The sequence below is a fragment of the Lates calcarifer genome, linkage group LG10 (genome assembly GCF_001640805.2).
Source record: "Lates calcarifer isolate ASB-BC8 linkage group LG10, TLL_Latcal_v3, whole genome shotgun sequence".
NCBI lineage: Eukaryota > Metazoa > Chordata > Actinopteri > Centropomidae > Lates > Lates calcarifer.
This window is the reverse complement of record NC_066842.1, coordinates 27,849,583-27,873,078: the sequence shown is the minus strand read 5'-3', so window position 1 is coordinate 27,873,078 and position 23,496 is coordinate 27,849,583. Positions and strand designations below refer to the sequence as shown.

Here is a 23,496-nt window from a genome sequence, read left to right as displayed (position 1 = left end):
GAACAAAATGTTTTCATAAATAATGCATTGTGGAGACTGTACATAAACACACAGACCTTCTTCAACACGCTGTCTGACTCAGTCCTGCGGAGGTCCAGTGATTCATCCCCCTCTTCCTTCTCTCCATCTGAGGACACAGACGAAGAGGAAGGAGTGAAGGAGTCAAGAGTCAGGTGATTATCAGCCAACATGTGGGATAAACCTACTATCATGCTGTAAAAGGAAACCAAACAGCAGCGATGACTCTGTTTTACTCCTGCTGTCAGATGGAGCCACAGAATAAAATAATACTTATGTAACTGCTGACCAAAACACACTGCAGTCTTTTATATTTACTTTAATAACCTACGTGTGTGCGTGTGTCTTACTCTTGCTGCTGTTCATCTGATGACTGTCGAAGCCTCCGAATGTCTCAGCTCTCCGGGGCAGACAGACTGGTCCCACACTGCCCCCTGCCAGGCCAGCTGGAACACTGCAGCCTGCTCCACCAACACCACTGCTCACTAAAGCATGCAGGCTCTCCACTGAAGACAGACATTATACACAGTATTAACATTTCATATCTTACACTCACACACGTGCTATATGGTACAATTCCTACTAACCTTCCCTCAGGGCATCCTTTATGATTGGCTCCCCCTTTGTGACATCATCAGGTGTGGCCCTGAATAACATCCGCTCCCTGACTGGTGGGTTTGTATCCTCGGGGGCAGGGTTACAGTCGCTCAGCTCTCTGAAGATGTGGACCTTTTCCTCCAATAAAGAGATGATCTGTTCATCTTTCCTCCGTAGGAGCTCTGGAATAAAACACAAATGGATTCATGACCTGTCCAATACAACAGAACTGAATACAACAAGATACAACAGAATACGATGTGTGGGTGGTCACCTCGGATCTCCTTTGCTCTGTTCTCCTGCTGCCTCCTGTCCTCTTCAGTCTCACTGGGAACTCCCTCGTCCTCATCTTTCTCCCTGTCAACACACAAACACACCCCCAGTGTGATGTTCAAACATCATCCCACAAGTCTTCAGCTCCATCCAAAGACCTCTTTGAAAAACAGCCCTTCAACTGCAATATTCAGACAACTTTTATATTGAATCATGTCAGAGCTGTAAATCTGTTGGGACAATCTGTCTTTAAATATGAAAATAACATGTTAAAAGTTTGAATTGCTCCTTTAAAAGCCCAATAAGTAATTTCTTTTCACAATTGCATACACCAACCATCCATTAACATTAAAACCAATGACAGCTGAAATGAATAACATTCATCATCTTGTTATAACACAATGTTCTGCTGAGGAACCATGGGTCCTTCATTCATCTGGATGTTACTTTGACACGTACCACCCACCTAAACATTGTTTTAGACCAAGCGCACACCCCCAATGGCAACAGCATTCCCCAATGTCAGGGGACTCCTTGTTGTGTTCCTCGAGACATTTCTGAGCAGTTTTTGTGGTGTGGTGGGAGCATTATCCTGCTGGGGGAGGCCCCTGTCACTGGGGAGTGTTGTTGCCATTGGAAGGGTGTGTGCTTGGTTTGTGACAATATTTAAGTGGGTGGTATGTAACATCCAAATAAATGTCAGGACCAAAGGTTCCTCAGCAGAACATTGTGTTATAACGAGATGACTGATGTTATTCACTTCATCCACCAGTGGTCATAATGTTATGGCTGATCGGTGTATATTCACATAGAATACATACCTTTGAGAGAGTCTGAGTTATAAATGAACAGATCATAAAGCTTTAACAGCATCAATAGGAACTTGGATTTCCACACTTTCAGTGTTTGTCTACACAGAGAAACAAGTACTATATACAACTCAAGTAGTGTGTGGTTCTTCTACGATGAGAACTCTGATGTAATTTGTGTGTGTGTGTCCTCACATGCAGTGCATAGCATCCTGTATGATGGCCCTCCATGTGTTGCGCTCCTCCTTGCTGCTGGCCAACACCTCCACCATCTCTGGTCTCTCTGTACCAGCTGTGATCAGAAAGAGACCTGACAAGAAACAAAACCTAAATCAGTGTCTCAAGCCAACACAGTCTTCATTCATCCAGTTCACTGATTCACGTCAGTACCATCGCACTCAGAGTGTACATATCGTACCGGCCGGAAATTTAGCCTGGACAACAAAGCTGCTTCAAGCTTATGACATGGATATTGATGAATGCCGTGTGTGGAAAAAGGATGAAATCACAAAACAGCAACAAAAGAGATTAAACAAAATGGCTGACCTCGCTCCTCATTAGCCACTTCTCTAACAATCAGGTTCTGTAAAGAGATGACTGTAGAGCGCTGGTCCTGAGGACAAAGAGATCCAAATCAAACTCTATGCTCATGAGAATATGCAGTATGTGGATGGACTGTACATAAAGTGTATATTTAAATGATTTTACAATGTGCTGTTTACCAAAGACGCAAAGACATATTTCTGGTCCTTTTCCTGAAGAAAGACCAACACGTCAGACAGAAGCATGGCATGGACATCTACAACAAGGAGAAACAAAGATCATAGCAACACCCTGTCTGCTGTCTGTGTGAAGTATAAATACAGTGCAACACATCGTTTACACAACCTGTTCATTTTCTGCGCTAAACAAAACAATGACTGTCTGTGTGTAGACTGGAAAGACTGTGAACCTTTGAGTCGTCCAGCAGCATTTTTCAGCTGCAGCGCTCCATCATGTAGCAGCTTCCTCCCTCTGATCAGGTCTTCTTTAGCGAACATCTGACCACTCTTCATCCTCATGATGGACTTACTGTCAGTGCGACTGGAGATCAGAGAAAAGTTGGGATTACATTTAAGTATAGAGAAGAACACTTTGGACTGTGAATGAGGTATCCCCTGAACTGCTGTACCTGCTGTATATGCTGTAGAGTATATCTTCACAACTACAAGGGCTGTATGTATAATCTTGGTCTCAAAAGAAAGCTAAGATGTGAGATTAATACAGAAGTTAGAATCAAGATGTGTTACTGGGTCAGAGTGAATTCACCTGGATCCAGAAGGAAGTAAAGCCAAAGATAGTATATGGTAGGAAGAGTGCATACTACACTCTAAAAACCCCTTTGTATTTATGTAAACAACCAGGACCTTCGTGGTTCATTTCATACTAACACAGAGTCATAGGAGTAGACATTAGCAGCGTTTTTTCAAGCTGGAATATAACTTTTCACCACAAAACAGCAAAGGTAAGACATACTTTATGATTTTGTGAAGTTTTTTTTGCTACTCTTTGGCTGCTAGCTTGCCTAGTTTTCATCGCAGAGTGATGTAACAGACTTCTTTGTAATCAGCAGAGTCTCTGCTTTCACGTGATACCTGTTTGTGTGGTTTGATTGAAGTGGTGAAATTAGCTGAAGCACTAAAGTGGACATGTGCTGTTTTTGTGTTTTTGTTACATGGCCATATAATTGCTTGGGGTTTGAATTGTGTTTTGTTTGCGTGCCAATGCTTGGTAGAGGTTTTTAGCTGAGTTTCTCCCCATCATTTTGGTATGCTACATGCTAGGATTGGTGCTTCCTAGCGTGCGCAGAGATTGTCTGTACTGCACGCATCTCATGCAGGCTCATGTGTGACAGCTATTATCACGTATTCATTATCTTATTTTTAATTTGAGCTAAACTGAAGCATCTTGTCCCATATGGACATGACTCCGCAGGTATTTTACGAAACAATGATGAATAATGAAACAATGTCTATGTGATTTCTCTAACATACAACACTGATCTGTAAAGACTTAATCCTGATTTACTGTAGGAGTCGATACATTAGTCTAGATTACAGTTATGATTGAGGTTCACTTGGGCCCAGCACAGTTAACACACAGTGTGTAGTTGTGTATACCTGTGGACTTCTCTTAGTCTGCGTTTCTTCTCCTGCTCGTTGACTTTACTGTCCACTGCCGCAATCAGCTCCTTCACACAGCGCAGAGATTCACAGACGCTGCTATGGTCTTCATCTGACTCTGTTGGAGCGCAGAGGTTCCCCATAAAACATATCCAACAGCATTATGCCTTTATTCCTTTCATTATATACTGAATCATTAAGCTGGTAGTTAGAACAACATTTAACAGTTACAGTGACCTTGAATTGTACCTTTTCATAATCTAACTCTGTAACATTAATTTAATCACACATACTGTCACTGCACACTTTTTACATGGATTCCAAACTAACTAATCAAAGATTGATTCTTTCTGTGCAGTACTGAGCCTTTCAGGGAAATGTTACAGGATGCATCTTTGACCCCACCTTTGGTGTGCTGGAGTATCCTCTGGATCAGAACGGGATATTTGGTGATCCTCTGAGTGACCAACAAAATGCACTCTGGAATACTGAGCCTCCGCACAATGCTGCTGCTCATTGTCCTCTGCACAGACACAAAGACACCCAAAGGTAATCTCAGATTAAAATGACAGATGATCTGAATGGCAGATGATCAGTAGCAGAGATCCCACATGTATAAATATAAAGAGAGGAGCTGGTGTGAGATGAGAGCTGACCTTAATGAAAGCCTGGAAGCGTTTGTCTTTGGCATGCAGATCTTTGTAGAGATTAACGGCCTCATTGTGGCGACTGCAGAACTTCCCATAAACTTTCTTCATACGATCAGCGCTGCAGTCTGAAAACTGAAAGTAAAACAAACATTCAAACAAGGGGAAGAAAAAAAACATTTAAGTTGTTGGATCTCAGTTGAATATAGTTCACCTTTCCTCTGTGCCACCAAACTCAAACAAACATGGCCATGACATTTACAGAGCACAGTCCTGCTCCACAGAGGAGGGACTCTCCTCACTTCTGTGTTAGTGTCAGGTTTAGTTTTTTCAGTTGCCTTTAACCTTTTACCACCATCTGACCACATCAGAACTTTCACAGACTGTACTATGAAATATAAACATGAAAAGCTTTGTATGTAGTTTTGAAAAGAACATCCAGAAAAATAATAAAGCAGGTACAGATGACACCAGAGACAGCTGATCTAGTCAGATCAGTCTAGTCAACCTGTGTGTCTAAATATCGAACACTGTCACTGGGCACCTGGTGTTTTCAGCCCTGCAACCACTTTTCTTCTTCTTGCTCACCTGGTTGACCAGAACATCCCCAATGCAGCAGATGAGGAAGCTGTTGTTGTTTTGTCCTTGAGCTGATGAAGCTCTCTTTGTCTCCAGGAGCTGGGTGAGGAACTCTGTGTGTGTGTGCAACAAGTCGTCTAAAACAGGAAAAATCTACAGAAAATGATCCAGAGACAAGACTTTAATGTGTGTACTTTGATGATCATTTTTTTTTTTATAATGTTGCCCATGAACACCGATCAGCCACGACATTAAAACCACTGACAGTTGAAGTGAATAATATTAGTCATCTCTTTACAATACAAAGTTCTGGTGGGAAACCTTGGGGCCTGATATTCATCTAGATGTTACTTTGATACATGCCACCCAATTTAACACTGTTGTAGACCAAATACACCTCCCAAAGGCAAACACACTCCCCAATGGCAGGGGCCTCCCCCAGCAGGATGGCACCCCCACCACACCACAAAAACTGCTCAGAAATGGCTCAAGTAACACGACAAAGAGCCCAAGGTGTTGACCTGGCCTCCAAACTCCCCAGATCCACATCTGATTGAACATCTGTGGGATGCACCAGAACAAGCCAGATGTTTTGTAGGCCCCACTCTGCAACCCACAGGACCAAAAGGATCCGCTGCCAACATCCCAGTGCCAGACACCACAGAGGTCCTGTTTCCATGCCCTGATAGGTCAGAGCTGTTTTAGCAGCACAAGGGGGACCTGCGCAATATTATGCAAGTGGTTTTAATGTTGTGGCTGTGCTCCTCAGCTCATTGGTCACCTTATCCAGGGTGTCGGTCTCAAGTTGAACCTCCCTCTGCAAGCCTTTGTAGTACACTTCAGACATGATTTTCAGTGTCCTCACATGGTGGAACTCTGTCTGGTACAACTCTGTAGAGAGAAAAGACTCTTATCTCCACATGCGAGGATGTGACGGGAGCTTTTACACCTACAGCTGGTCTGCCTCCCAAAATGAATCACAACAGATTTATACCATAGATGACATCTTGTCTCTTGATTTCATCTTTCTTCAGAGTTTTCAAGAACTTCTTATCCACTGTGCTGCTCCAAGAATCAGCCTCCAGATCTTTAATGTCACACTCAAACTCTCCCATCAGCTGACTGTCCATCATCTCAGTGCCTTCACACACACACACACACACACACATACAAAGGACACACACAGGCACACTTATGAATGCTTAGAGCAGCACATTAAACATCAGCTTGGTCAGCTTGGTCAAACAAATTCACTCTCCCAAGGTAAGAGTTTTATAAAGATAAGTTTGTGTGTGTGTGTGTATATGTGTTGATGCTACCTTCATCAGTGAGTGACTCAGTCGAGGCATTGACTTTGCTCCCCTGATGGAGAGAGTCGGTGGACTGAGACAGAAACTTCAGGCCTTTCAGTGGAACGTCATCTAACCTACAAGGAACAACAACATCATCAGTGTGTTCAAAGGAAACAAAAAGAAATATAAAGCAGAACACTGGTACAGATGGTACAAGTTAATTCTACACTTACTGCAGAAATGTCAGAGTATAAAAATGAACTGTAGTTGTGATTTCAATGAAGTCACTGACACAGACTGAATTTCTGAATGTTTTACAGCAAATATAAACACACTCAGATAATCTGTTCTTTTCATTTCAATAGCAGTCTAGAGCGTAGAGCTTGACTAATACTGGATGTTTGAGGCTGACACCAAATTAGTTTCACAGACTTCTTAAAAAAGAGCTTTTTTTTTTTTTTTTTTTTTTTTTTTTAGAGTTGTGGCCAGTACTGAACAGTACTGAACCAGTACGGAGAGCTCTGGGGAACAAAGCTGAAAAATATCTTTGAGTTGCCTCTATTTGCGAGGAGCTGATAACACCAGCCAAGCTGATGTTAGGCCACTCTGCTTAAGTATTCATTAATATTTAAACTTGCATGAATCAATATCTTGTTATAAACCCAGATATCTGCCCTTTAATTTTCTCATCAACTGTTCATCAGATTAACTTCAAACTTGGTCTATTGCTAAGGACCCAATGAATTCGCCTGAGGAAATACTGATGTCAGATAGCAGTTATATGTATTGTTAGAGGCATATTTACACCATTCAGCTGATGTCAAGAGTGAAGTGAATCAGTATGATGCTCAAATATACCTGAACACAGGTGGACACTGAGGGTCTCTAACACTCAGCCACAGATCACACAGTTGTTAACTGGACTTGAAACTACAGCACTGAGTGCACAGTTGTCTGTGCTGCTGCTGGTGTGTGTGTGTGTTCTCTCCTCACCCTGCTATGTTGCTGGTAGAGATGCTTTTGGCCAGGTTACTGTGTGTGTTGAAGATGCTGGGGTGTCTTCTTGGAAACAACACGGGAAGCTGGTCGTCAGGGGTGGTCACTGTGGACCAGCGTTCCCGTGACGATGAGGAGGATGTGGATGATACAGAGGATGCTGAAGATGTAGCTAGACATAAACATCAAAGAGCACATTTAGTACTTCCTGTAGCAGCAGGAATGATGCCTAATTGAGGCGTGTAGATCTTGGACAGATCAAACTAGTACTGTGGCCAATTCTTTATTCTTATCCTCCCTCCTAAAGTAATGAGATATCACAGATGTCTTCTAATGCAGAAACACAAAAAACTAAAATTCAACAACAAATATAAATGTTATGTTATTACAAACTTCTAAAATGTGTAAAATACCATTACTTCAAAATAACTGAGGATATACCACATTATTACTGATGAACAGGTATACAGTCTGACACACACTCTTGCTAATGTTGGGACCTGGTAACAACATAACAGTCCATTCCACCTCCTGACTGTTAATAGAGAATATAAAAATATAAATGTCACCACAGTTCTGTGTCCAGCACAAACACATTTAACACATCTCATTACATGGGCTGGTATAAAAAGCTTTAATAGGTCACTGGACTATTTTTGGTTGGCCACATGATGGAGTACTGTTATATTTTAATGGGCCTGACTCTCACAGTGACACACTAAAAATAGTTAGGCTTAAACATGACACTGTTCATTTATCTCTACGGCTTATTTACTGTTTGATCTGCTGTTTGGCAACACACATGTGGCCAGCTTGCCATCGTTGAGGGTAAGATGAATTCCCAAGTGTATCAAAAAATTCTTCAGGATAAGTGAGAATGTCTGTACGTCAGCTGAAACTCTGTAGAAGTTGGGTGATGCAACAGGACAATGATCCAAAACACTGGAGCAAGTCCACAACAGAATGGCTTCAGAAAAACAAACTCTGCCTTTTGGAGTGGCCAAGTCAGAGCCCAGACCTCAATCCAATAGAGATGCTATGGAATGACTTGAAGAGAGCCATAAACATAAGACGTCCAAAGAATATGACAGAGCTAAGGCAGTTCTGCCAGGAAGAATGGGCTAAAATTCCTCCTGAACGATGTGCAGATCTGATCCACAGCTATAGGAAGTGCCTGGTTGAGGTTATTGCTGCTGGGGGGGGGGGGGGTCAACCAGCTATTAATTCCAAGGGTTCACTTTTTTACTTTACTTTACTTTTACTTTACTTTACTTTTTCCACTACCATTTTGAATGTTGAATGAATGTGTTCAATAAAGACATAAAATATAAAAAAAAAAATGTGTTTTTATCTTAGGCATATATTTGTCAATACCCTTGACTTAGATGAAGATCAGATCACATTTTATGACAAATGCAGAAAACCATGAAATTCCAAAAGGTTCACATACTTTTTCTTGCCACTGTATATAGCTCTTTTCTATTCTCAATGACCCCTCAAAGCACTTGACACTACAAATCACATTCACCCATTCATGTAGAGTGCTTCCATATACTGACAGGTGGCACATTAAGGGAAAAACCTTTGGGGAATAAAGGTATATAGGCTCTATAGTCTGTGTGACAGAAAAAAACAGAAACAAGCAAAATTCTGATGATAATGCTAGAGCTAGGGCTGATGTCTTTCAACCATCTAATCTATAACTGATCAGCAATAATATGTCTGGTCAGAGGTTCCCAGCTGCTCAGTCAGTTCAGCTCCTGCTTGGTGTCTGTTAGTTTGTATGTGTTCTTACATTTACTCCTCATGTTAAGAGCTGATCCAGGAGTTGCTTCTATCATCAGTGACTGCTGCTGAAGACAAACACAGGACATCATTAATCTCATTAAGCACCTAAACAGAGCAGGTTGTAGATTAAAGTAGAGGAAAAGGTTAGCAATATGACATATTATTACATCAAGTTTAGGTTGACTGATATCATTAATGTTGCTTATTGTCCCAGAGCAGATAACCAGACACTGATGTTTCTTTCCATGGATCTGTCTGTTCTCTGCAGGTGTAGAGGTGAATCTTTCAGTGAACTCAAATACAATTAAATCAGGTGATACATAGCTGTACTTCCACTTCCACTGAAAGCGGCTTAACTGGACTGTCTGGCCTGCAGATGTTTTTTTTTTAAACCTTTAAAACCTTTTATTTCACTGTCAAGTGACTGAAAAGTGATAAAAGCAAAGAAATGTTTGGGGAAACAGTGAGCTGTCATTGTGCCTGTGACCTACCTTTGTTTTGCTCTTTGTACAGACAGACACGCTTTCCCTGCAGCTCTTATGGACATGAACTCCACAGTCTGCAAACAGCACATGATGATCGTCATTACAAACAAGCACTTTCATGTGCTCGTCTCAAGTGCACACTGACCTCTCAGTGCTGGAGCATTCTCAAGTAATATGAATTAGAAAAGCAACACATAAACCTACTGTGACAGATCACCTGTGCAGAAAAGCTACAGCTACACACACACACACACACACACACACAAAATGATCTCATCCTCCATTTCCTGCACACACATACTGCACCGCACAATAACACTGATCTAGTTGCTAAGACATTGAAAACACACACACACACACACACACAGAGAGAGAGAGAGGGAGAGAGAGATGCAGTAGTGCAACAGGCTGTAAGCATCAGCAAAAAAAAAAAAAAAAAAAAAAACTGCCATCATCTATACAGGGGTGGTGACAGAATATATGTCTTTCTGCCTCTTGAAACCTACAACTTCCTGTTGGTTTGACTCCTCTCTTCTACATTCTCACAGTGTGTCCAAACATACAGGAACTTAATGGCTGTTCTCATACTAGTATAGAAATATGAGTTACACTCTGCATTCACATTTTCTACATCAGTGACACAGGATAAATCTTGAAGTGATGCAGAATGACACACTGAGCTCAGAGGGTCGGTGGTCTGATGTTCGGCTCCACCAGTCTGCATGATGAAGTGTACTTGGGCAAAATGCTGAACCCCATATTGCCCCCCCGTGTTAAAGAGGAACAGTATAGAAGTGCTGTATGAATGTGTGTGTGGACAGATAAATGTGACTCACTACATGAATGAGGTACATTTTCCATTTAGCTCTGCTCTGTAACTCACACATCTAATCAGTCTTCAATTATTATCATTAAATTATGATTAGTAAAAATGAATAGCTGCTTGAAGATTAGAAAATTGTCTCTAAACCTCATTGTGACTGGATGATGTTTGTAGCATGACATCTTACTATTTCAGGAAGTGTAAAAGACACAAAGCATATAAAAACTGACTTGTCCTCCCGTACTATTATACTGAGGAATATGAGGATGGACAGATGACAGGGCTTCAGTAACTGCTGCTGTATAAACATTTTGCTTCACGAGGATTCGTCACCAGGTTCTGCTTTTATTTCTACTGCTTGAAATGATAGAAAAAGATCTCTACACATTTAAATCCATGCAGTGTTTTCACTACTGACCCTGTGAACTCATTGATAAAACACTTAGCATCATTATTAAATCCATTGTCTGTCTGTGTGTGACAAATGGAGGGAAATAAGACAGATACATCAAAGTGATACAACTAAAGGAAAGGAGAAAGAAGCGGCCGCAGAGGAGGAGCAGGAATAAAAAGAGGAAGAAAGGAAAGAGAGATGGGGGAAGTTAGGATGAGACAAATGAAAACTTATCTCTCAGAAAATAGATAATGGAGGGACAAATAAAAGGAAGGACATAGTGTGGGAGGAACAAAAAGGAGTGAGAGAGTCTTACTGTTGCAGAGGAAATTGTCCTTATTGTGCAGAGGTTTGTTGCAGTGCTGACAGGCTGTGGAGGGAGATGGGCTGACTGGGATGAAGAGATGACTATTTGAACTCTTCTTTTCTCTCTCTCGTTCCTTCTCTCCTCTTTTATCCTTCTCTTTCTCCTGGAAGCCAGCAAAGGGAGACACAGATAATCAACATCATCAAAAAAGTTCAGGAAATTCTGTTGTTTATAGATGAAATAACCTGTAGTGAATATCCATACAGAAATCCTGTAAACTGTCAGAAAGCAGATTTATTGTCTGGATAGTGCGGAGCAGCACGACCTGAGCACACAGTGACACAAATCTGCAGCCAGGGGCTTTTAGATCACTACAGTGACGTTAGAAATAAATAGAAATGTTGACATAGGTCAGAGGTTACCAGTGCTGATGCGAGTGGCAGCCATTTCAGCAGCACTGTGTGTGCCTTGCTCTTGTTTCGCTGTTTTATCTATCTAATCATCTAATCTAATCAAAGCCTTTTGTGAAGGTATCAATCTTGAAATGTGACAAAGCAGCATTTGCACCGTAACGCATTTCAAGTGGAAAACATGAAATGCTACTTTTACCAAAAATGGAGTAGAAACAGAATAATGGACTAGTCTAATGTGTGTAGTATTGTATAGGGTCACTTTGTAGCAGCCTGTGTTGTGTGAACCATGAAGGTAAACACACTGGAGGTTTGTGGATAATGGTACTGTGCTGTGACATGACACTTCTCCAATCAGAGGGCACAAATTTCTCAACGTGTGTCCTGCTGCCTTCAGATGGCTGCAGACTTAATGAGCTGAGTTTAAAGCAGCTGTGGACAACAGACACTGCAGGAATCAGGCAGATTTATTTATAGATCACTGCAGACTGATTTTATATACATTCCTGCATTAATATAAACGTATACATTTATTTTTTAGATGCAGAAATGCCTCTACTGAAGAAAAGTTGATGACTTAATGATTCCTGTTATAACAATGCAGTGAATTACTTTAATCATATGGGTATTTTGACTTCATGAGATAATTTTATTTAAAAATTACTAAATTTAATTATGACCTGCTACACAACAGCATTAGCATCACAACAGTTTGACCTCCAGGGATGTTTTACATACAATAGATACAACAGAAAACAGACAGTATATCTTTCCATTAGTCACACTACTGTATCATTCTGTTCTGCTCATTTGGTCTGATTTGGTGTAAACCTGAGTATGATGGTTTGGTTGCTCAGATGTAGTCAGAGCATCAACATATAGCGAAACTCTCCATCTTTATCTCTCTGTCTGATCTCTGATCAGTTTTGTTGTGTACACATTGTAATCAGCAGTAAAGATAACAGTGATGTGAAAAAAGACTCACAGACTCACACTCACACACCACACTTTGACTCATAGCTCTCTGCAGCCCACACTGTCGGGGCTGTGCTGACATCAGCACAGTGATGCTAATTCAATGTAACCTTAAGAATGCCTTCAATAATTTAATGTCTCAAATTGACATCAGCTGTTGTGAGAGTCTTTGTGCTTCCAAGCAAAACTTGCCATCTTCACCTGCAGAAAACTAGTGTGTCAGGAGCTTGATGTGTTTGCACTCACATACTGCGTGATCATGTATGTTCCAGACATGAATACTGGTGTCTGCTCAGGACAGGCTGTTCAGGCCTGTCTGCTCTACAGAGTAGCTGCTTCCAGAGGTATCTTTCCACACTCAAAAGACTGTAATAGAAAGTTATCTTTGAAAGATCTCCTCAATATCCCTCAACACAGAAAGACCTGACTTATTATTTTATATTTGAGTTTTCGACTTTCAATTGAACAAAAAACATTTGATGGCCTGTCACAACTTGGTTCTTTTGACATGTCAGAGACTTAAAGATTAATAAAATAATTATAAGTGTTATCTGCAGCTCTACCAGAATGATGTAACCACTACAAACAGACTCACACGCTGGATACAGTTATTTGCTGTTTTCACAAAAGTGAATGTGAACACTGTTTACAGGCAGATCATCTCTTGTTTTCACACTGTCACTCAGAGACTGCAGATTATTGTATTCCTCCAGGGCTAATCATCACTACAGTGTTTGTAGTGTAGTAGTGTAGTGGAGCTGATATCATCAGTCCCTAAAACACTTGTTTATGATGTTGAGTCATGTTTTCTCTCTGGTTACCAACAAACAAACCACCTCTGCATGCTTCATTAAAAACACTGTATCCTAACACATGATGGGAACACCTTCACCACCATCACAGTATCATCCTCATCATCATCATCATCATCACACACACACATCATCCTCTTCTTACCTCATCCGATTCCAGTTTCTCCTCTCCACCTCATAGACCGACTGAACCTCTTACTCAGCATGGCTGTAACAGTGCTCCTGTCTCCCTCTCTACAACTACGTCTGTCTCCACACACTCTGTCTCACACCATCACTAGTCCTCAGTGTGAATCCTGTCTGGCTGCATTTGTTTCTCTGTCTGATCACTCTGCTGTCGCCTTCTTGATTTTGTCATTGTGTTCACGCTGCGGCTGCTCCCTCGTCTGATTTCAAATCAGGAAGTGAGCTAGCAAACATCTGCACAAACAAACACACACATGCGCGCGCGCGCGCACACACACACACACACACACACACACACACACACACACACACACACACGCAGTTCCTCTTTCACTGTGTCTGTCTACAGTGTTTTGCAGAGTTCTGGTTATCTTCACAAAGCCACCATTTCAGCGTAATGCAGTTATGAAAATTTCCCCACTGTGGGACTAATAAAGGATTATCTTACCTTATCTTATAACCCCCAAACTGCATGTTGGTATTAGATGACAAAAAAATAACATTTCAAATATTTCATAATGTACTGTTTGTTTGTTTGCCTTACATTTGATTTGTTATTTTGATCTTTTATTTGATATATTTTATTGGTTTTAATTAATTTTAGTTCTGTTAGTTTTAAAGTGTTTTATCTAAATACATATTCTCATCTATTTCACTCCTTTAAGTCATTTATTTGAATAGTTGCTTTCATTCCAGTTTTATTTAGTTTCACTTGTATTTTTAGCTTGCTGCACAGTCTTCTAAGTTGTAATGATGAACAACCTGGTCTCAGTTGTATTTGGGATGCATTCATGAAAGCATCAGCTCAAGTGAAACTCTCTAATTAATAAGTTATAACTAATAAACTCTGAATGATCCCAATGGACCCTTCATTCCCCGTGACTACAATACACAATGACGTGTACTATGAGAACATGCTGTTTGACAGGACAGCACCCACAGTGGAATTCATGTCAGAAAATACCAATAAATATTCTGCAGAATTCTTTCTTTTGTACTTTGACATTTTGCTTAGCACAAAATTTGTCGCATGCAGCTCTCTTTACATCTGGAGTTCAGAAATTACAGAAAATTACAGAAAATAATCAAACACTGTTACTCTTAAGTCTGTTGGCGACTTTTTGAAAACAAAGAAGTGCACACAAAAAAGTCACACGGACTAAGAGGTAATTGGTATTGGTAATGGTATTGTGTATGTGACTAATCAGTCACACTGATTGTGACTAATGTGTCCACACAGCTTCAGCTCATCATACTCGTTCTTGCTGAGTTGTTCTTGCTGTTGGGTATTATACACTACTGCACTAATTTGGTTACTGACCAAAGAGTAGCTGCTGATTCAGACCGAGTCTTCTGAAAATGCTGTTTTTCCCTGAGGCAGAAGGCTTTTAAGGTACAGAATTGAAATACATGTTTCTAGGAGTGTTCACTTCATGCTCTGCATTAAAATAATAATACAGTAAAATATAGTAACAAAAGAAAAAATGTTAGGACTAAGAAATGCAGAGAGCGACACCATGGTATACTAACTACAAAAACAACATCGATAGAAGTCCCATGGACTGAGTGGTTGACTGTGGTGAAATAATCTGGAAGGAGAGAATGAAACTACAGAGGCGTTTAAACTTCCTATTGTGTGAGAGTATTTCAAGAGAGACTGTATCAATGACGACGCTAAGGACCCTGCTGTGAGGATTATGTGGCTCAGTGATCCTCCTATTATGACACTAATACTAATAATTATGATGCGCTACCTTCACTGCACAGTTATATTCATTCATGGGTCCACAGCACAGCCTTACAAATCCAGGTGATGATCTGATGTAGTGTTTCCCCTTCCTGCCCTGCCAACGTGACCCCCCGTCCTCCCAAGAAAAGCAAAGAAAAAAACATAAAAATCAAAAGATCATGTTTGTGTTCTCTCCCCACCTCCTGTTTCAAGTGTGTCTCTGAACGACAGAGGAGACAGGCTGACAACTCGCCACATTAGGGGAAAGAAAAGCTCTGACATGCATTGCAAGTCTCTACTCGAGTCCCTAGTCCCCAACTAGCTACAGCTTCCTAGTTTCCTAGTTACCTTGTTCAACAATGACAACAGTTACAGGAAGGGTTAGGAACAATCTAATGCACTTCTATTCAAATTCAGGGTAATTAGCTGCCCCTTGCAGCTAACTGCCCCTTGCTGAAAAAATCTGGTGTTTCTACACAGCCCTGGCTCTAGAGTTGGGATATAAATGAAATGGATTGGTGCATTCAATGCCATGAGAAAATAACAACCACAGCTCTTGCTTTAGTCAAACACCTGTGGTTTGTAGATAAAAATGGTTTGAGATGTCAACAATGCCGCTAAAAACACCAGTGTCATGTCAGAGAGAATACCCAACATTTCCTAGCACATCAGTTCTTCTATAGTGGGCTATAGTGAAATGAGTCCACATAACATGAAGGCTTATTTGAGTTGTTTTAGTAATCTGCATGACTTCTGGGATGTGCTGCAGGAGGTATACACTTTTTACAGATCACTGTAACTTTAGCTGTGTACTGTTGCACTTTTGCATGTACACTGAACTAACTTGTTACAGGAGTTCGATTCAATTCAAATTTATTTATATAGCGGCAAATCACAACAAAAGTTATCTCAAGGCACTTTTCATATAGAGCAGGTCTAGACCATACTCTTTAAATAGGTATTTACAGAGAGAAACCCAACAGATCCCACCATGAGCAGCACTAGGCGACAGTGGCAAAACTTCCTTTTAAGAGGCAGAAACCTCGAGCAGAACCAGACTCAGGGTGGGCAGCCATCTGCCTCGACCGCTTGGGTTGAGAAAGAATTCTCACCTTGCCTTTCTTGCTCATCTTACTGCGGAGGTAGCTGAACGTCCGGCTAATTTTAGGTCCTCCTTTCACCTCGGTGTCGCTCCGCAGAGGGCCCGGCTCCTCCTCTGAAATACTGACAAACATACAGAGCCATTATGAAACCAGCCTGCTGATTTTAATCTAACTAGATGCTTTTTGCCAGAGGGTGAGATCAACAACAGAGTGGCAGTGTTACACCATACATTTTGATTTAAAATCATTGTGTCAAAAATAAAATCTCAGCAGAATTATAGCACCATGCATTGGATTAAAGCTTGTGTCAACATGTATTCTGGAAAGTTACTTTGTTTGAAGATTGAAACACCATCCACAAATGGACCGGGAAATCAATCCTTTGTCTAACACCACAGTAAAATAACATTATATTGATCAGTTTTCCCTTACCTGTACTCCAGTGAGCCGGAGTTACCGGAGAACGAGCTGACCCCTGTGGAAAACAGAGAGGACAACCATCATCTAATCAAAGCACCCTGTTGTTACACTGCATAACCACAGTCTTTTTATGATTTAGCAGCTGAAATCTGCTCAAGCTAAATGTTGAGTTGACGAGACAAGGGCTCGAATTCAGGAGTAAAGAGGTTAACACCAAACAAAGAGGGGAAAACCTGTGAGTTCACGGTCATTGCCAGCTATCACAAAAATACAGCAGACATCTTGTACAAGAGTACGGCACCTTTCAATGTAGCAAGTAGAAAAAAATAAACATCAAACTGGTTTTGGTCCTGTACAGCTACATTCAATAGACAGAGAAAAGCAGAAGTTCCTCCAACAATTAACAGCAATGTCATGTAGACAATGCTCACAGAAATGTAATGGTCCGTATACTCTTCATATAACGTATGCATTTCCAATTTATTGCCTACACTACACAAGTGACATCTGTCCTATTCTGTATACTGAATCTTAGACTGTTTTAGACCAATTTTTTATGCCACTGAGGTTTGTGTGCAGCTCTGGGAGGTTTTCACAGAGATAATGATTTTAATATTATTATTATCACAGCAATCATAATATAACATAAGAGTAGAAATACTGCTGTTATGTTACGAAATAATCACCAGCAATGTGAGCTTGTTTGTACGACATCTTGCTAAATGACCTAACACGTGACTGCAAATACACCCCTGGTTTTCTCTTATCTCCTAATCTCTAGGTAATGAAAGGTTTGAGTGCGGTTAATGTACTAAAGAAGCAACTTGATTTCAGTAAAAGAACCAACATAAAGCACTGTTGCAACAGGCTGGGCAGAGGTCAGTTAGCTGGTATAGCTGCTTATGACAGGGGAGATTAAACGGACAGAGGAGACACTCCTGTCAAATCAATAACCCACTGGACTCCTCCTCTGTGCTGTAATTAGCTGATGGCATCAGAGGACGAATAAATGGACTGTACTTATATAGCGCTTTTCTAGTCGTATCGACCACTTAAAGCACTTTACACTACGTGTCACATTCACCTTGCACTACTATAAAGTGCTCTAGCACATTCACACATCGATGTTACAAACATCGGGCGCAACGTGGGGTTCAGTATCTTGGATACCAAGGATACTTCGGCATGGACTGGAGGAGCCGGGAATCGAAACGCTGACCTTCCGATTAGTAGTGGGCAACCCGCTCTACCTCCTGAGCCACAGCCACCCCGGAATAAAGCAGGGTGTGTCTTTTCTCTCGGTCGGATTCTGCATCTCCAGGAGGAGGTGAGCACATTTTGTTAGGACTTGTTGTTTTGTTGGGCAGCGTTACAGTATGCCACACTGGACAGGGGGAAACACTCACCATACTTACTCTCTCCCTCCTCCTCATCACTGGAGGAAGAGCCAATAGAAAAGAAGCGTCTATTTTTGGGGAGGAGCAGGGAGATACTGGGGGAGAAGCTGATTCGTCGCTTTGACCAAGGAAATCCTCTAGCTAAAAGGTATGGATGGGGCGCAACAAGATGAACAGATGAAGAAGCAAAAGTAAGTTCAACAATACATCTAACTTCAAAAGTACAGGAGGAGGACAGGAGAGGAGGATGAAGAGGAACAAAACAACGAGGGACTATCATTCAAAAAAGGACTAACTCACCATCTATATCGCGTTGACTGATGGTAACCATGGACATGGATTTTGTGAGGGTTTGGTGATGGAACATGGCAGGACAGCTTGTTGTCATTGACAGTACATGATGTGATGTCTAGAAACACCCAAGAACACATAAATAATGAAACACACACCGATTCAATTGTTCAGTTGGTTGTTCACAACTGCTGTTTGTGGCGTGATACACTGTAGATATGGTTTTTACCATAAATAAATGCTGATGTTTAACAGAACAAGAAAGAGCTGTTCCTACGATCATTTGATTTCTTTCAGAATAAAATCTCTGAACATTTAATTAAACATTAGATCAGCAGATCAATCACAGCTGAATGTCTATATACTGATGACTTCTGGATCCTTTGTATTCAGAGCTTTCTTCTTAATCTACAAGTGGTCATGATACTCCTCTCACCTTTTAGGTGAGGTAAGGAAAGCTCAGTACCTTCACCAAGAGGGTAGAAGCTGCAGCTCTCTGCATAGGCCCACAGACCCTCAGTCTTGGTAAAAGATATGGTCTTTGTTGTATGTTGGAGCACAGCATGTCAACATAAGCTGCCAGCTGAGCATGTTATCTAAATACAGTATATACAAACACACACACCTGGCTGTCGATGCTGCTACCATCTCCTTCCTGCTCTTCCTCAGTGAGGGAGACCAGTGAGCCTCTCTCCTGGCTGTCCAGGCGTAGACTCCTGCCTGCGGTCCTCTCCTCCTGATCAATCAGTCTGGGACACTGAGTCTGGACCCCTCCCCTCTGCACCTCCAGACCCTCCAGACTGTAACTGTGTGCAAAAATACAACACAAAGATAGAATTCACTGTCTCTAATCACACTGTGGCGCTGTGCAGCGGGACTACTGCACATGTCTGAACATGCTTATATTACATTACAGTTAAAGGTGACGCTGTGTGGCCCTGAATGGAAACATTCCAGCTAGAATCAGAACCAGTTCATTGTCATTGACCTACACTCTTTACCTTCTGTTGTCTATTTGCTCCTGATCAGGACGATGCAGGTTGGATGGACACCAGCTCATACTAGAGACAGAGTACAGACAGAGGGGTGAAGGATGGATGATGGACAGAGAGAGATGATTAGATGCTTGACAGAGGAGATGGATTAATAATGATGATGATATCACAATGACAGAGACGCGTATTATATTTACAGTGGCAAGAAAAAGTATGTGAACCTTTTGGAATTTCATGGTTTTCTGCATTAATTTGTCATAAAATGTGATCTGATCTTTATCTAAGTCAAGGGAACAGACAAATATAAAATAATAACACAAAACAAATTCTGACCTTTTATGTTTTTATTGAGAGCAACCATAAAAACCTCATAGTGCTAGTAGAAAAAGTATGTGAACCCTTGAATTAATGACCTCAAAAAAGCTAATTGGAGTCAGGTGTTAGCATACCTGGAGTCTTGTTAAGTTTGGAGGTGTGGACTAGAGCTACCTTGCCAAAAAGAGCTTTCAGAGGATCTACGATCAAGAATTGTTGATTTACATAAAGCTGGAAAGGGTTATAAAGTAATTTCAAAGACTTTAGAAATTCACCAGTCTACAGTTAGGTTAACAATCTACAAATGGAGACACTTTGGGACTGTGGCTACTCTACCAGGAAGTGGGCACACAGTCAAAATGACCCCAATTGACAGCCAAAGATTTGAAGGCGTCATTGGAACTGGCTAACATCTGTGTTCATGAGTCTACAGTACATAAAACATTGAACAAGCAGGGTGTCTATGGCAGGACACCACGAAGGAAGCCGCTGCTTGCTAAAAAAAACATTGCTGCATGCCTGAAGTTTGCGAAAGGGCACAGTGACACTCCACAGTAGTATTGGCAAAATGTTTTGTGGACTGATGAAACTAAAATTGAACTATTTGGAAAGAACACGCAACACTACATCTGGTGTAAAAAGGGCACTGCATATCATCATGAAAACACCATCCCAACCGTAAAGTATGGTGGAGGAAACATCATGATTTGGGCCTGCTTTGCTGCATCAGGGCCTGGTCAGCTTGCAATCATTAAGCGTAAGATGAATTCCCAAGTGTATCAAAAAATTCTTCAGGATAATGTGAGAATGTCTGTACGTCAGCTGAAACTCTGTAGAAGTTGGGTGATGCAACAGGACAATGACCCAAAACACCAGAGCCAGTCAACAAACAGAATGGCTTCAGAAAAACAAAATGAGCCTTTTGGAGTGGCCAAGTCAGAGCCCAGACCTCAATCTAATAGAGATGCTATGGAATGACTTGAAGAGAGCCATACACATAAGACGTCCAAAGAATATGACAGAGTTAAAGCAGTTCTGCCAGGAAGGATGGGCTGAAATTCCTCCTGAACGATGTGCAGCTATTAAAACCAGCTATTAAAAGGGTTCACTTACTTTTTCCACTACCATTTTGAATGTTGAATGAATGTGTTCAATAAAGACACGAAAGATCCAAAAAAAATTGTGTTATTATTTTAGGCACATTATATTTGTCAATACCCTTGACTTAGATGAAGATCAGATCACATTTTATGAAAAATTAATCCAGAAAACCATGAAATTCCAAAAGGTTCACATACTTTTTCTTGCCACTGTAGTGAGGCCTTGTATCTGTTGAAATGATGGGTGGACAGCACAGATGGCAGAGTGGTATTGTGGAGGGTTGTGTCTAAGCTTGTTGAGGTTTTTATTTCATCTGACATCACAGAACCTGGAAAATTAGTCTGTAATTGCTGTGATGCTAAATGCTAGAACTCTGCTCAGCTGTATCAGCACACATTGGTGGTGACTCCAGTGTCTCTGAGATGATGATGGATGCCACAGTCTGCCTCCTCACTTCTCTGGGTTAACCACATCTCTCACTCTAACAAACACACACAACACGCTTTCTGTGTCTGTTGCTATAAACCGAAGCTAAAGATCTACCCACAAGCTGTTTGAAGCTCTCAACCACATTTCAGTTTTTCAATGAATTTAGCTTGTTTAGTCGTCGTTATGTGATGCTGTAGTGTGGACATATCAGATGTGAACGTCTTCTTGGTGTTGCTGGGTAAAATGAGAGGGGGGAGCAGCATGTTCAGGGTGCACTGGCAGGCAGAGGGAGTGGAGGATGAGAAAGATAAATGACATTCATGTCACTAGACCTGAGATGGGGTGTTGATGTAAACTTCATCTGTGGGACACCACACATGTACAGTATGCTGACAGGACACGCTGCAGTTTTCTTTTTCTTTTTGGCAACTGAGAATCTACCAGACTATGTGGAGCCACTTCTTTCATCAAATTAATGACTTTTCCATTGGATACCAAGCACTGGGGGTACATGTGTGTCAGTGTGTGTGCGTGTCTAGACTATCATGTGAGCAGACTGAGGCTGGAAAGATGACGGCATCACTGCACTCCAGTAAGAAAACACAAGAATGACAAACTATACCCTAATGATGTGACTGCTATGAAGGAGAGGGCCATTCTGTGTGGACGGGCCTGAACACTGACTCACTGACAGATCAATTACAAACTTTTTAACTGCTAAAACAGACAATCCACAACTCTAAAAAGAAGAACATGGATGTGTGGGTGAAGCAGGTGTACCTTCTTCTGTGTAGGGGGGGCCTGGCTCTCTTCACCTCTCCTGTCAGGCTCTTCAATGAGCTGGAAGAAGGGACATATGGACTGTTAGTGGGAAGAAAGGAGGGACGGATGTGAGAAGTGAGGTGGATTTGTCTTTTTAAGTCAGTGTCAGTGACAATCGGCTAAGCCTGCCCTCTTCCACCGCCCCAGTACATTCATGGATGTGATGATGTGATGGTTAATATAGGCATGGAGGTGACAGGATGCACAGTGAAGCTTACACTCTTTACAATAAGCACAAAAATGTCAAGAAGAAAAACCCTCCTGAATCATCTGCGGTACTTGTATGAATTGAGGACACCTGCTGGTCTACAGCCGCCTACAGTCCTGATCTCGTACTCTTGGGTCACTATGTGTAGAATGTCTACAGAGGTAAATTGGCCGTTTCATGTGACTGATACCAAGAAGAAAAAGCGGCTAAGGTGAGACAGAAACAGAATGCCATTCATAAACTGCCAGCCTACACCATAATGTTACTCTGGCAGGCAGAGAAACATTACAACTGAAAACTAATGCTGTCCTGCTCACACATCTGTTACTGCACGAAGTGTTTGCCTCTGACTTATCCTGACTGGTGAAGAATGTTCTGCTGCTCTCCCATGATGATCAGTCTGATCAGAACTGAGCTGATTCTGCTGACAGCATCTCATCTTTTACGGTCACTTAAACAACTAGGTGTCTCATTAATCTGCTCTGTGAACAACTGTCTTAGGAATTAATGACTCCTAAAGTTATCCTGCTTGTGGAGGCAGTCATCATTTTTACAATTAAGAGTTGTGAGGAAACCTCTGTGAATGTCCTGTTCACAAACACATAACCTTTACTCCCCATACCCTCTGTGATTGGTCTTGAAAATATTCAAATATTCTGCCGGTTTATGATCACACAGTTTCTGTTTTACTGCACTTACTGATTTCTGTGCTGTAGAAAGTATATATGCTCTACAACCTTAGTATAGTGTATATACTTGGAATATATATGGCTGTATAAATATATAAAGTTGTGCAGGAAGAAAAAAAAATCCCTTACGAAGTATGTGAACATCAACCAGACTTAACATATTTCCTCCTTCAAAAGCAGATGCATAAGGCAGAGAGGTACAGACATATGGGAGGCGGAAAGGGTCACCAAGGATAAGATGCATGAAAACATGTCACGCATGTAACTTTTTAAATACAAGTCCCACATGATTGTATGTATGTGTGTCAGTGTGTGATTAGTACAACTCAGCCATGAAGATACACCTCTGTCTACACGCATGACTCCAAACAGACAGGTGTGTGTATGTAGGTATATCTGTGTGTGAATCCTGCAACTGTGCACAGAGGGGTAGTTTATCAGGAG

At 41.3% G+C, this 23,496-nt stretch overlaps 1 protein-coding gene across 6 annotated transcripts in view; it reads right to left on the bottom strand.

Moving 5' to 3' along the window:
• The window catches only part of akap13 (A-kinase anchoring protein 13), a 53,048-nt gene that overhangs the window by 8,522 nt on the left and 21,030 nt on the right, over nucleotides 1-23,496 (bottom strand). For 3 of the 6 annotated variants that reach the window (XM_018678560.2, XM_018678563.2, XM_051073663.1), the window contains 25 exons: nucleotides 22,114-22,173; nucleotides 19,495-19,554; nucleotides 19,119-19,299; nucleotides 18,503-18,611; nucleotides 16,818-16,860; nucleotides 16,395-16,506; nucleotides 11,180-11,333; nucleotides 9,653-9,720; nucleotides 9,169-9,226; nucleotides 7,371-7,545; nucleotides 6,405-6,511; nucleotides 6,080-6,226; nucleotides 5,867-5,976; nucleotides 5,095-5,238; nucleotides 4,516-4,641; nucleotides 4,265-4,382; nucleotides 3,857-3,977; nucleotides 2,650-2,780; nucleotides 2,420-2,496; nucleotides 2,244-2,310; nucleotides 1,893-2,007; nucleotides 890-972; nucleotides 606-797; nucleotides 369-524; nucleotides 57-127 (listed from right to left, as the gene is read on the bottom strand). In XM_018678560.2, coding sequence (XP_018534076.2) covers nucleotides 57-127; nucleotides 369-524; nucleotides 606-797; nucleotides 890-972; nucleotides 1,893-2,007; nucleotides 2,244-2,310; nucleotides 2,420-2,496; nucleotides 2,650-2,780; nucleotides 3,857-3,977; nucleotides 4,265-4,382; nucleotides 4,516-4,641; nucleotides 5,095-5,238; nucleotides 5,867-5,976; nucleotides 6,080-6,226; nucleotides 6,405-6,511; nucleotides 7,371-7,545; nucleotides 9,169-9,226; nucleotides 9,653-9,720; nucleotides 11,180-11,333; nucleotides 16,395-16,506; nucleotides 16,818-16,860; nucleotides 18,503-18,611; nucleotides 19,119-19,299; nucleotides 19,495-19,554; nucleotides 22,114-22,173 — 2,785 coding nt within the window. The remainder of the gene's footprint in view (nucleotides 1-56; nucleotides 128-368; nucleotides 525-605; nucleotides 798-889; nucleotides 973-1,892; nucleotides 2,008-2,243; nucleotides 2,311-2,419; nucleotides 2,497-2,649; nucleotides 2,781-3,856; nucleotides 3,978-4,264; nucleotides 4,383-4,515; nucleotides 4,642-5,094; nucleotides 5,239-5,866; nucleotides 5,977-6,079; nucleotides 6,227-6,404; nucleotides 6,512-7,370; nucleotides 7,546-9,168; nucleotides 9,227-9,652; nucleotides 9,721-11,179; nucleotides 11,334-16,394; nucleotides 16,507-16,817; nucleotides 16,861-18,502; nucleotides 18,612-19,118; nucleotides 19,300-19,494; nucleotides 19,555-22,113; nucleotides 22,174-23,496) is intronic. The other 3 variants (XM_018678562.2, XM_018678564.2, XM_018678565.2) reach the window with 3 other exon arrangements.